Source organism: Lampetra fluviatilis, chromosome 9, assembly GCF_964198595.1.
Source record: "Lampetra fluviatilis chromosome 9, kcLamFluv1.1, whole genome shotgun sequence".
NCBI lineage: Eukaryota > Metazoa > Chordata > Hyperoartia > Petromyzontiformes > Petromyzontidae > Lampetra > Lampetra fluviatilis.
This window is the reverse complement of record NC_136283.1, coordinates 8,232,050-8,246,689: the sequence shown is the minus strand read 5'-3', so window position 1 is coordinate 8,246,689 and position 14,640 is coordinate 8,232,050. Positions and strand designations below refer to the sequence as shown.

General features: G+C 46.4%; 1 protein-coding gene across 1 annotated transcript in view; it reads right to left on the bottom strand.

Moving 5' to 3' along the window:
- Positions 1 to 7,982: 7,982 nt before the first annotated feature.
- Positions 7,983 to 14,640, bottom strand: part of LOC144934276 (protein Dok-7-like) — a 48,723-nt gene continuing 42,065 nt past the window's right edge. Inside the window, exons 7-8 of the mRNA XM_078859956.1 lie at positions 11,925 to 12,875; positions 7,983 to 8,335 (exon numbers count right to left, since the gene is read on the bottom strand). Coding sequence (XP_078716082.1) covers positions 8,270 to 8,335; positions 11,925 to 12,875 — 1,017 coding nt within the window. The 3' untranslated portion in view covers positions 7,983 to 8,269. The remainder of the gene's footprint in view (positions 8,336 to 11,924; positions 12,876 to 14,640) is intronic.

Genomic DNA, 14,640 nt, shown 5'->3' with positions numbered 1-14,640 from the left:
GGGATCAAACCCACGACCCCTGTAAACTAGGCGAGGTAGTTAACATCTCACCACCATAGCAACAACAACCGCCATTCGCCACTAAGTGGCAGTGAAGTCACCACAACGCTTGTGCCGGGCTATGTGCACGTTGAGGTCACGTGAAGTGTCGAACGCCCGCTGGCAGGAGGTCACAGGGCTGAGATGACTGGCTGATGCACCACCTGTGCCCCCTACTGTGCCAATTTGCTGTGCTTTAGCCACCCGGTGCTCCGCTCGTTGTTGTGAGCGTCGCTCCTCCGCCCTCTGTTGTTGTTGGAGGGCAACTGCCCTCCAACTGCCCTGTAGCATCCTTCACGAGCCTCCTCCACAGAGGCCAATCTTGACACCGCTGGTACCAGTCATCGGCAAGTCCACTCAGCTCCACGTCCTCCTGTACCACATCACTCCATCTCTTCTCCAGCCCATGCCGCACCTGTTTAGCCCCCTCTATCTGGCCGAACAAAAGCTGTTTATGCATGTAGCCCGTGTGGCTGGGCATGCGGGCTACATGACCCATCCAATGCAGCTTTGCCTGCTGGAGGAGGTCACCGATGGGACTTTGTCCAGATCTTTCAAGGATATGTGAGCTCGTCAAACAATCCAGCCTGGTTAAACCCTGGATGGATCATAGGCAGGCCAGCCAAAATGTTTCTAACTGGCGAAGATGTTCCATTAGGGGGGTCCACGTTTCGCAAACGTAGAGAAGGGAGGGAATGACCATGGCCGAGAAGACCTGAAGCTTTGTGTTGAGCGACAGACCAGGTAGCTTCCACACAGCGTTACGCAGCCAATGAAAAGATAATGCCACTCGACTGATTCGGAGTGAGACCTCTGCTGTCAAACCGGAGCCGGTCATGAGCACATTGCCCAGGTATGGGAATCTCTCCACTCTCTCCACAACAGCCCCATCACCAATTGGGAGGTGTGGGGGTGGAGTTTCCGATGATACCAAATAATCAGGCAGGTGCTTAGTTTTGGTGGGGCTGATGGTAAGGCCCCACCTCTTAGTGGCAAGCTCCAGGTTCAGCAGCAGCGCCTCCAACTCCTCCTCTGAGTGAGCGGCAATTACCAGATCATCGGCATACATAACGTGGTTGACCAATAGGGAGCCATCCCTTGATCGCACCGGAACATCGATCAGCCTCCCATTGTATCTGTACCAGATTGAAATTCCTCCGGTACAGCCATCGAAGGCTTCATGAACTACGTGGTCGAAAAATATGTTAAATAATGTGGGAGCCAAAGGACATCCCTGTTGTACCCCAAGTAAATAGGGAATGGCTCCGACTCCCGGCCACGTAGTTTTACCCGGGCCCGCTCACCATCATGAAGGTCCTTAATGATCATGAGCAGAGGGTCAGGGACTGCGAAAGCACGAAGAATAACCCAGAGCCCAGGCCGACTGATGGTATCATAGGCCTTGACCAGGTCAATAAAGCAGAGATGTAGGTTTTGTTGGAATTCCCTACACCTCTGCTGTAGCAGACGGACAGAAAATATGGCATCTGTGCAGGACCGCCCTTTCCTGAAACTGCATTGGGGCTTCGCAAGCCTCTCCTCAGCGTGCCTGGCATGGCGATGTTGAATAATCCTTGCGAGGACCTTTCTCGGCACATTGTGGAGTGAGATGCTCCTTTAGTTGTTACAGTTTGTGCGGTCCCCCTTCTTAAAGAGGCGGACCACCAGGGTATCCTTCCAATCCTGCGGAACCCGGCCAGTGGTCCAGACTGTTGTCATGATGTCATGTAGGGCAGTCTGTGCACAAACGCCACCCTCCCTCAGAATTTCGCTTGGGCGATCATCTCTGCCCGGTACCTTTCCTGGTTTCAGACTCTGGATCGCCCTCTGTAATTCCTCAACAGATGTCACCTCAGCCAGCCACTCACAGGGGGTGACTTCTTCTTCCAATATTTGAGACACCACAGCCTCAGCAGGGTCATCCCCACTTTGTCCCACAATGTTTTCCAGGCTGAGGGATTTCCCCTCCCCCGGGACCTCACAGAAATGCTCAGCAAATCTGCAAACCTGTTCCTGGGGGTCAGAGATTGGATCACCAATTTTTCCCCTAATGATGGTAATAGGTGTGGCGCTGCAGGTTACTTTTTTTATGGAGTGAAAGAGCGATTTGTGATCGTGGGCCATTGAGGCAGACTCCATCTCCTCAGCAACCCGCGACCACCACCCATCCTTGCAGCACCTCACGGATCTCCGAACCTCTGAGAGAAGGCTGCGTTAAGCCTCCTCATTCTCTGACGTGGGATGCTGTAGACGATGAGAGTGGGCCTGTCTCTTTTTCTCAGCCAGCCTGAATACCTCTTATGTCAGCCAGGGTCTCTGGGGAGGTCTGGACCGTGTACCCAAGGCAGCCATTGCAACTGCATGAGCCACAGTCCTAAACCATCTCGCCCATTTCCCCTCGAAATCTAGAGGAGTGGGAGACGATGCCAACACCAGCGATGATCAAATTCTCGCTTGAAATTTTCATCAGCTAGCTGAGACCAGGCCACTTTGGGTTTGAATGGGGTCCTGGGTGTACACCCACCACCGGAGTGGAAGAATGGCAGGCGCATCTTACAGATGACAAGTCGATGGTCAGTGGGCAGATCAGCTCCACGGGAGGTCCTGGTGTCAAGGACATGGGCCCGCATCCGCTGTTTCGTCACTATGTAGTTCAGCAGATGTTCTTGCTTGGACGCAGCATGCATCCATGATGTTGTGTGGATGCGCCGATGCTGGAATGGCGTTTTGGTAATCACAAGGCCATGGGCTTCACAAAAATCTAGCAGCCTCCTACCGTTGTTATTGAGCTGATCTGGCCCATGCCTTCCAATCACTCCAGACCAGGTGCCAGCATCATGACCAACTCGGGCATTGAAGTCACCCAACAAAATGACTCTATCCCGAGGGGCCACTTTAGCTAGCACCTGTGACACGTCATAGAAGGCATCTGACTCATCGGTCTTGCCTGCATCCCTCCACGGATGTTCATCTTCGGTGGGGGCATAAGTAACCACGACCACCACTCCTCGCCTCTGGTTGATGGGAAGGCGAGCCCAAAGTAGCCTGGGGCTTACCGCTTCCTACACCTCACCGCCACACTCCCACGCCCCCTTCAATTTTTTGTTCAGAAGAAAAGCCACTCCCTGTTGTTTGGCAGTCTTCTGCCCCGAGTAGAGGACTGTCCACCCCTCATGGTCGCAGGCGCCAGAACCGGTCCACTGGACCTCCTGAATACCACAGAGATCCAGGCGGTACCGGTCCAGTTCCCAACAGAGGAGTGGCAGCCTCTTCTCCACAGTGGGCATTCGAACATTCCACGTGGCCATCTGCAGTGGTTTTTTGCTGTTTCTGGAGGAGCCCCGAGGGTAAGGATTCAGTCTCCTGGTTCCGCCAAATGGGGTTTGGCCAGGAGACATCATAGACGCCTGTCCTCCCAGAGCCTCTGGCACAAGCTTAATAAAAACATTTAAACGTGGTTTGGTGGTAATTAACTGAAGGTTGACAAGTCAATGGTCAGTGGGCAGATCAGCTCCACGGTAGGTTCAGCCCCTGGCACCCGTCCAGAGCGACCATTTGGCTGCTGTGGTGGTTACAAACGCCATGAGGGGAAAGGCCAATCTAAATTGGTCCTCACCCCCATGGCACTGCCCACCACAGCGTTGCTGCCCGGCACCAACGAGGAGGTAGGGGGTTGTTTTTGCCGGATAGCGCCCACACACACACACGCATATTTTAAGTGCTCCGCGTAATTTTCTCAATTTAACTGTTAACATTTCATCCCTCAGCTACACGGTGCTGGTAATAATTAGATAATGTTGAGTGTTGTTGTACAATTAGCTGTTCCTGCGGGTACATAAACATAATTAAAACCAAGCAGGATTCTCTTTGCATTCATATTTCACGTTAGCACAACACACCATACCCATAATTGCTGTCTGCAGACTGGATGCATGTCACAAAAAAATGTAACTTTTAAGCTGTAAAGCATTGGATCTATTTGCCTGACAGTTAAAGAGAGTATGGTTAGTGTTTGATTTTAAAAATAATTGGGCATGAGTTTCGAGGCCACTCTGCCAGAAGTACAGAGGCTCATTCTCGCAACCCGGTGCGATTTTAGAGGAGCGACTGGCTTTCTTCACAGGGGATTTGATGCTCATCATTTGCCAACAGGTAAGTCAAAGAAGTTTACCTTGATGTGATTTTCCAAGTGGAACGTTTCAACCCGCTGCAAAGTTTCATCCTTGCTATTTAAGAAAAAAGCCATGACAATAATCACCCCCCCACTTTTCTGGTAACGTGCAGACTCGCACATTGATAGGGCTACTTTAAGACAAAACCACCCATTGCTTTTAACGTCATAAACAACCTGTACATCAACTATGGGATGGACAGCAATGATGAGTTAACTAGAGTAAAATATTACAGTATTTCAGCGAGTGTGTAGATCAAGGACTGACGCATTAAATAAACATGAATTTAAACTCTTACAGATATAATAAATGTAACATGATCTTGATTTGAAGTTTTCGCGACTGCAGGAATCCATACTCTTTGGTTCTTTTGGTAAAGTCATGTAGGTAGAAAAATGTATACTAAATCACGACGTTTCGATCGCAACACAAGCAACGTTTTAACGCTGTGGGTTCACACAATATTGTTTTTTCCGAGACCAAGGTACTCCGCAAACCTTCGGGCAACCATCAAAGATTTGTCCATGAAGCCATCCAGATATATAAACACAGACACAATTTCAACCGAGAAGATGGGTACAAACTGAGCAATCATTGGAAGGATGTTATTAACCAGGTAAAGTCATAACTTGCTGTGATGTTTCCATCCTTCCTGCAATTGTTTAGCAGTTATTTCCTACTCTCTGAATTACATCACCTTGTTAAATGTATTTACATTAACAGACTAAGGTCTCACTAACATAGCCACCGCTGCTCCCTTTTGCCTCGATGTAACAGAGGCTCTCGCTGTTTAATAGGCTGTATGTCTCACTGGCATGGCCACGGTTACGGTGGTTCTCTTGCGTTGATACGCTGGCCTCTCACTGTGCAGCAGCCAACGCCGCAGCTTATGTTGCCCACGAGGTGGCGATATGCCCGGTCCTCTGACACAGACACGCTATATTCCCATTAAACTCGTTTACATTGACATGCCAATCTCTCCCTTTAACGCAGCTGTTGTGCATGCGTGCGGCGACGGGACTCCTTTCCATCTCTAACCCCGCCTACTTACCCTTGGGTGACACCCACCTCAAACCTATATACAGTATAATCTCTTGTTGCAGCAGCCCTGTCTTGTTCAGCAGTTCTACTGCTGTATCTTTCCACCTGATGACGATTGCTTGTGTTGCGATTGAAACGTCGTGATTTATTATTTATTTTTCTGCCGACGTGACTTTACCGAAAGAACCAAAGAGTATAAATGTTACATGGTGAGCAAAATTTAAAGTGAACAAAATATTGTAAGCACTGTTCTTTTTCAGTGGTTCAGCTCTTTTTAGAAAATGCCACCCGAAATGTTCAGAAATTTGACCTGGCATGCTGTCAGAGAGCATCTCATTCTTGTTTAATGAAAGCTCGTGTGTACAGTTTCTCTGTATGGTTTATCTGTAGCTTCAGGCATGGACAAAAATAGAAACAGGATTAAAAAAAAACAATTGTCAACATTTTATTCTGTCTCAAAAACAAGCTTGCTTCTTTAACAGATAGCAAACACAAAGGCATGACATCGTACTGTATAAACAAATGTTCAATACACTCAGTAATATTTTCCGAAGGGTTTTAGGAATTGCGTGGGTAAGACAAGATGAGCAATGCAGAAGAGAACATCGCAAGGTGAATGTTTCAGATATGTTGAGGTGGGCCAGCTGCAAACGTAGGCATTGGAATAGTTTCCATGAGTGACAACCAAGGGACAAGACCTTAAGACCAGATGGTGGGATACTGTTAGGGCAGATCTTGGAGGCTCTGTGACCACTGCGCAGCAGTTGTGGGAGCTGGAGGAGGGTAGTGAAAGCGTTGGCGAGGCACGGTGTCACGAACAGCTTTGGCCATGCACTGTGTTACCCTTGTGCATCGCACCTCCGATTAGCACGGTTGGCTACGTACGGTGCGAAAGAGGTTCGACATATATACATACAACAGGCAATTGCTCTCACTGTTATCGTCCGGTGGTAGATATGAAGTTCTACACTCGTAATGACCATCGATCTCTCTTAACAGGTCGGCAGTGTGGTGATTAGTGAATAAATAGCCAATATGCTTTGAGTTAGTTCATAATTACATCACCAAGAATGCAAATGAATAACTTCGTTATCGAATATCTGCAGTACTGCAATTACATCACTGTAAATGCTGTTTCCAAATGCGTCTGGTTGCGTTCCAAACATTGTAAAGAGTTTTATGCAACATTGATTTCAGCTATTACAAGCATGCGTCGAGTTTTGCTATCGAGTTGTAATAATGTTAAATCAATTTGGCTATCTGTTAAGTCCTACATTGCCAATGCTATCCGTCACACAAATGCCTTTACTGGCGATGAGATCTAAAATATTTTCCTCAATATATTGCTACAGTTCATGATGGCGTTTGATCAATAGCAATTTTAAAATCACGCTATTCAGAATGACATTAACTTTTCAAATCCTGTCGAAACTTCTCCTTAAAAAAATGAAATGAAAGTCACTGGCAATAAATGTAGTAAATCCACTTTCCATGATAATGTATACATCTTCAGCGAGGCTACTGACAGTTCATTCAACAAATGTGTGTTGCGGATTGAACCCTAAAGAGCCTCGCTGAGTCTCAAGACCTGTTCATGAGCATTTCACTTGGGATATTTGGCCAATTGATCCTTATGGCGGTACCCCGGGTTACCAAATAATACAAAATGGGCCGAGGCAATTAAATATTTAATTTCTGGGACACTATGTTTTCCAGGGGTGTACTTCACTCCGCGACTGGGGTACCAATCAATCCGAAATCAGTGCCACACTCCGCGATGTCGAAACGCAGCGAGGACGATTGCGCCGAAACCCTGAACGCTCGTACGCACCATAGTGGTGCATCGTGTACAGCTCGTCGAGATGAGTCGATTGCCGCATCGCCGACCATCGATAGACTGAAAGTGACTGCATCACGGACATTATGCGAGAGCCGGGGTACTAAGGTACACTGGGATACCACCATAAGGTTAAATTCCCGATTAAGTCTTTTTTTGTGTCAGGGGAAACCTAATTACCCAGGGAGGGAAAAATATGCATATGAGAGGATACGATTTATAAACCATTTGCATAGGTCAGAAAGCTATCTCAACTAGAATCATTCTCCAGTACTCATACGGGTCAGCAGTGTCACTCACACGACATCTGTGTGAGCCATCATCCCTGCCACCAAAGTGCCGGGTGACAGGCATGCGCTACTTTATATCCACATGCGCTGTTAAAAAAAACATGTACTTCATTAGTTGCCAGTGCTGCACATTTATTAATTTGCCTACCCATTCCCTCAGTTATCTTTAATGAGAAAACCAGCCCCTAATTATACACCTTGCGATAATGTGCAATATTTAGCCTCGAGCTGCGAAAGACTGGAATCAAACAGCACAAACGTAATGGCACAAGCTCATAATGAAATGGAGGCAGCGGTAATGGCTGTGTAACACCCTCGGAAGGTGGTACGTGGGAAAATAATTGTGCCAGATATGAACAATTGCTATTACTGTGCTTGCATTTGACACAAGAAGTTATTGCCCGGATGTTTAAATTGTTAATGCACCAAGGACATGCAGGTTGTGGGCACACCACTGCCTTTTCAATACACTTGCAGCTTCAACTGGGTATCTTTACTATATATATAATACAGCACCGGATATACATTTTTCCATTTGAACTTCGCATTGCACAGTATATTCTAAAAAACAATACATATTACATTGGCACGTTAAAATAAAAACAAACACATAAAACATACATTATTATTACTACCACCATGATATTCTTGTTCTTACACTTTGAAATGTGTACTGGATATTATATTTACGTAGCTACCTCTTGCAGAAGAGTCAATGGCCAATAACTTATTAATTTCTGCACACGGTGTTTTCCTTTCTCCATGGGATTAAGTTTATTTTGTTCTTTTTTTGGTGTGAGTGTGGAAATGTTTGAGCATTCTGTTACCACCGTTTTTTGTCCTGTCTTGTGAGTGATAGACTGCAGTCTTGTCAATGTGCTAGTGTCTTGTCAGTTTGTCTTGTCAGAGTGCCTGTATTTGGCTCCAGGACCTTCAGGGTGTCCTAAGAATCCTGACTGTGGGTAAGCACACAAAGAAGCCTGTTAATCTTACCTCGAAAAGGGACGCAGCTAATCACTCACCCAGCAATAAATGTATGGACCACACCATTGTATTATTTACAAAGTCAGGCGGACAGTATTGATAATGCCCAAGTTGAGATCTCTTTACCCTGCAGTATTGCAGAAAGTTGTAAACTTGGCGCTTTTCAAATTATATTAACTGCACTGTAATAAAGATTGTGTTTCGAGTAGGCTTATGGTAATACACGCAAATATATTTTTAAAATGCATTTAGATAGAAATGTGACTTATAAAGTTGTATACATGATTCACATATTGTACATAGAGTATAGAGTAGTGAGTACAAGTATATATCGACGTGCAGATCGTAGATTGAAACCCACAGAATATTCACATGCAATATATCTGGTATACTGTGGTACCATTTTTTCTTATCCCCTATTCAAAATATTGTATACCAGGATAGCACCGATGCAAAAAAGACATTCAATCAAAAATATAAGCAACAACAAGATAAGATGGAGTCACAGTTGGTGGAAGAAGAAAAACTTTTTTTTTGCCACACTGGCAAAAAAAGATGTAACTCAAACTCAAGGCACTTTCTTGCATCTGAGTGCATTTATGCATGTGCGCTCATGCATGACCTCCGAGCCTGCACATTAGCTTGTGCCCTTGCATGCATTGGTGCGTGCGTGTGCCTGTTTTCCCAAAGGGGGGGGGGGGGGTGGTTGTGTATGGTTCACACACACACACAGGTCGACTCAGCCTCAAATGTCTACCTGGTGCGGTGTGTAAACACCGCCACTCGGGAGACAAAGGCGACCGGGCGTGGTGATGGCCACCCACCTCCTCGTGTGCCGTGATGGCCTTCATAGGTGCTCGCTAAGAGCACTTACCCCAACAGTCTGTGACGGCTATACAGGGGATCTTTATCTTTGTGGTTCAGTGTGGTGTGGTGGTTCATGCACGGACTCGCCGCAAAGCAGTACTCAAGTGTACGCGTTTGGGTCGAGTTACTTGGAGTCTGTTTTGTCTTTCGAGTCCACGGATGTGCATTTACATGTCATCAATTCAAATTTCAGCACTTTGAGTCAACACGGTCGATGCAATGCTGCTGCCTACATTTCTATCTATAACCACCACAGAATATCTTCTTGGTTCTTTCGGTAAAGTCATGTAGAAGGGAAATAATAAAATCATAAAAATAAAACATTATAAAATACAATTCTCACGACGTTTCGGGCACAACGCAAGCAGCCGGCCGAAACGACGTGAGAATTATATTTTATTATGTTTTATTTTTATTATTTTATTATTTCCCTTCTACGTGACTTTACCGAAAGAACCAAGAAGATGAATCCCTGCAGTCACGAAAGCTTTAAATCGAAACACCACAGAATAGGTCCAAATATTAGTTGGACAAACAGTCTGTGATGCTTCCTGCGAACTTACCCACCCCATCCCAAGGCCCCACATTTCCGCGTTAACGAGACTAGCAAGGCGCGAGGTCTTTAAAAACAATTAATTGGTAAATCATTACTGCACATCTGTTTTAATCGTGGTGTTTTGTGCATTTCTTTTTAGAGGAGGCAATTAGCATGTTTCAAAGTTAACGACTTTACAGCAAGTTTCTCTGCACAAGAGGGTTGAAACTAATGGGAAAAGCAATGGTCGAAGTAAACGCCCTGTGGTATCAATTTGTCCAGCGGTGTCGACATCCCGAAGTCCCGCATGCACATGCCGTCGTAACAAGGGGCGAGACAACGCGGGTCACATTTCATCGCGTGATATTCTAGTTCAAATAATCGCGACGATACAAAATGTGGCGGCCAATGACTGTGGGAAATTTAAATTATTCAATAATGAGCACAGGTTAGGGGCCGGTCCATAAATGACGTCACGCGATTTTTGACGATTTTTGACCCCCCCCCGCGCCATCGTCACATGGCGTCACAAAAAGTCAGACCCTCCCCCCCTAAAATATGACGTCACAAAGCTCTGCCCCACCCAAAATAAAACATGCTTCAAATCGCTTTAAACTACTGTATTGTCATTGTTTTTTTTACCCTTCTATCAGGCAACAAAACTGACACCTTTTTTTCAAGGAGTCATGTTTGCATAGACCACAATACCTGCAGTCATAATACAAACAAAATACATAACTCTGATAATGTGCACTGTCCTTGAAGTTGATTGGTCCACACCCGAGACAGCTTTCCTTAGAGCCTAGTCTCACATGGGTTGGACCAGATGACGCCAAAAGGCGCATATCATATTTTTACTGGCAAATGAGGTTCCCATAGTACTGTATTGTCATTGTAGTGCGTATTTAATGTGGCGCTGCACTCTGATGTTGTAGGAGAAAACATTAATTAAAAAGTATATTTCATTAAGTAGAACGTGTCGTTTATACTTATTTAAAGTTGCGCATTTTGATGTGACGTCTCAACCCCCCCCCCCTCGTCACACATCGTCACAAATGTCTGACCCCCCCCCCCTCCTAGGTGCGTGACGTCATTTATGGGCGGCCGCTTATATGTTCTGCTGTATCTTTGTGTACATGTGAGAGCCGAACTTTTTTTGAGAATTGGTTATGTATAAGTGTTCATACCGCCATATTCATTTTTACTTTTTATTTTTCATTAAACTACCCTCAACACAAACACCTGTCAGCTGTTTTTTATTTGTCGTCTAAGCGAGCCGCAGAATAGGGGGATGTGTGTGACATCATTGTCTTCTTCTCAAAACATTTTTACCCAACGCTCATGCTTACGTGCACAATTTACTCGGTACACAGGATGTTTTTTTCAACACGCACAAGCTTTCGGAGTTTCGCCTATTCATAACTAATGTTGAACTTAGAAGCTCCAATCTGCTCAGATTGGGTTTTGAATTTGTTTGCCACAAATCTCACTGAACGAGCAGGACAAAAATGGGTATATTTTTACACACAGCAACAGCAAAAGTGTTTCTGTATGCAAATTAGTGAAAAGCATTACAATGTATTGTTATATATCTTTCGTATCTGAGTATATTGTATCCATAGTCTTGCAACATGCCAGTCTTCTTGGAATTGTGCACATTTTTTGCATTGCTAACCTTGGATTAGATATTTTATCTCGTGATGTAGAATCTGTAATAGCTGCACGATATGTAATAAATTCATTTTTACTGCCACAATTGCACTGCCTAAATATCTCCTTATCTAACCAATGCAGACGCGAATTTGTACGACTTATCTTTGGCATACACATGCTGCATAGATATTCGTATTCATGAGTGTTATTTTAGACGTACACTGTAAGCGCAACATTTTCAAAAATTTACTAGTTTATATACTTATCAGAAATGTTTCTTGTGCTATATGTCAACATTTCCAAATGTACTCATTATATCTATTGCTGAAACATGTACCAACCTCAACAATTGTTAAATAGATAACTCAGACATTCAGTGTCCCATACATTCTGTCTCAAAAGTAGGACACGTTCACATTTGAGGCATCTGGCAGAGCAAAGCAATTAATTACAAGTTGTCATAATCGCAAGTGGAGGTAGAAAAAAAAAGTTGCTTATCATCTTACCTTCTCAGCGGTGATCTGGCCACCGCTTGGCATCCTGTGGGGTCCCCTGTAATCTTGCGTCAGGGTGTGGACAGCGGAGCACTGGAATTCTGGCTCCAGTTCCGTCTGCGGCATCTCGTCGGAATGGACCGCAACATCTGTCGATGCGATCGGGTGGCTCCCTCGAGCGCACGCTCCAGATGCGGTGGCGCCGGTCGCCTCCTGCGCTGCAGAGGACACTGAAGGTTGCGGTTGCACCAGGGAGCACCTCATGAGCCTCTGCAAAGCTGCCTCGGCCAAATCCCCCTGGAAGGTCTCCTTCGAAGAGCCGGCACGGTGTCCACTTTGACAATCTCCGGACTCAGTCACATTTCCAACGTGCGCTCTGGCGGCTTGTACGTAGCTGGTACAAGCCTCCGTCGCGACGGGAACGTCGCCTGCTCTGATTGACGCGTGCTTTTCTAATGACACCGGCTCTGCTGCCGTGGCAGCATCCATCCTCTGCGCCGTGTCTGAAGTTCTCAAAGGGGCCGACTTCCCCGCCTCCTGCTGCGAATGCCTCTCCTTGTACAGGCAGGTGCTGGGGCAATTCGAGTGGAGTTCCCTGCGCGGCACGGCATACCACCAGTTGGTGACGTACGGAAAGCGGCACTCGGACTTTTCTGCCCCTTGGTGGAAGGCCGGTGGAATCGTTGAGGAGGCCTCTGGCCCTTTGGCTGGGATGGAGAGGGATTCAAACTCGTCACTCGCCGAGCCGCCGGCACTGCCAGAGCAAGAAGAGAAGCTGCCCGAGGCAGACCCCGAGCCCGAGCGGGTGACTGTCGTTATCCCGCTGTCTGATGATATCCTCCGGGATGGTTCTGTCACTGGCGATGGCAGGTGGGGCTTCGTGGGAAGTCTGGACTTGTCAGTAATCACAGCGGAAGCTCTATGCAGGAGTGGGGACCTGGCTATCTTTGCTTCTGGTGGCATCTGTGCAGCAATATAACAGTACACAGTTATTAGGAAATACCAAGGGTAAAATTCACACAACAACCAAAAAAAACTTAAACGTATATATTCGTCTTTATCTGTGACAAATGGGTTTCTTTCATTTATATATAGCATTTACTTCCTGTTCGTAACGTATTGAGGAAAGTTCCAGAGTGAATACCCCACAGATCCTCCTAGATCAGCAGTCGGTAACATTGCGTCTCGTATTCACGTGCAATGTGATTCTTGAAATACTGAGTATTCTTTTGTGTTTACCAAATTCACAAAAAAAACTGCCTCTTCATGTTATTTTGGTTGCTGAACCCTGGGAGGGTATTGCATTGTAGTCTTGGTTTTGTCATAATTAGATAGAAACGATTTGTTTGCAGATTGTGCTCCATCTTGCTGTAAAAGTCTCATTGCACAGTACAAATACTTACACGAGGTTTTTTTCTGCCAATAAAAAAACAGAGGCAATTTAAAACACGTTATGTTCACATTAGGAGTTGCAATCAATTACATAGATGAACGCTCAGGCAGTGCACGTTGCTGGCTTTGACAATGATCCTAGTTGTAAAATGAGGTAGCTTCATGCAGAATTGCCACAACCAGGGTCTGTGTGTGTATATTTAAATTAAACCAATGTCTTCCATAATCCAGGTTTTTTTTGGGTTAGATCGCATAAATATAGAAATGTGTAGTTAAGACCCGCCACCACCCGATACAGCCAATTAGTAAGGTTTGTCACGTAAACAGAACGTGGCAATTCGTTACTAGTGTAGTAACGCTTACGACTCGTTGACACCGGAGTTGGAGGCACACTTGTTTATTTGAATACCAACTTTGTGACATACACAATTGAGGGGTTATCGGCCCCCTCACCCGTCTATCTGAGGACACACCTCTAGGCTAACCTTAGCCTGCCTCTGAGTCCTCCACTAATGGGCTAGGGGAGGCTATCTTGGCCCGACACTGGTCAGTCGGGCCCGGTACCCAGAGTCCAGACCAGCACTGGCTCTGGCTCTGGTACCACGCCACTGGCTCGAGCCTGCGCGGTCCTGATAAGGACGGCGTACCAGGGGGAGTCCAGGGCTCTATCTCAGACGTCTTCCTCCTCCTCTTCTTTAGCTAAACATCACTCCCGAGCCTCCCGATACATTCCCCTTTTATACACCCCCCTCCCTGAGGGGTGGGGCCCCGGGGGATCGTAACGTCCGAAGCGCGGACGTCGTAGAGGGCACCTGCCCGTGCACTGACGTAGCCCCGCCCACTGTGCTTGTTTACCATAGGCTGCCATGCATAACGGGCTCTCTGTAACAGCCCTACATCACTCCCCCCCACATAGCATGCAGCCGTCCCGGCTGCCAACATACAAAAATTTGACAATAAAGGTGCCTTCACCCCCTCACGTGTGCCTCACTATTTTTTTTGAACCATAACAGGAACCAGAACAAGACACAACAACAAGATGAGAAACAACCCGTCGCACCCCCCCGAATAAATACGAATTCCGTAAAAAAAACAGCTAATATACAACCAGCAGGGAACCCACCCCGCACACACAACAAACGGTGAACCCAACATATGTACATCCGAGGAGCGGGAAACACACCATCCACACAACACCCAATAAACACAACAGCTATGTACACATTTTCCGGCCTCACAACAGTTTGCGCATTTTAGCGCGCGTCCTTGCAGCGGGCCCCTCACACGGGGTAACCCCGCGTGGCGGACCATCAGGTGGCGACTGTCCGTCTTGAGG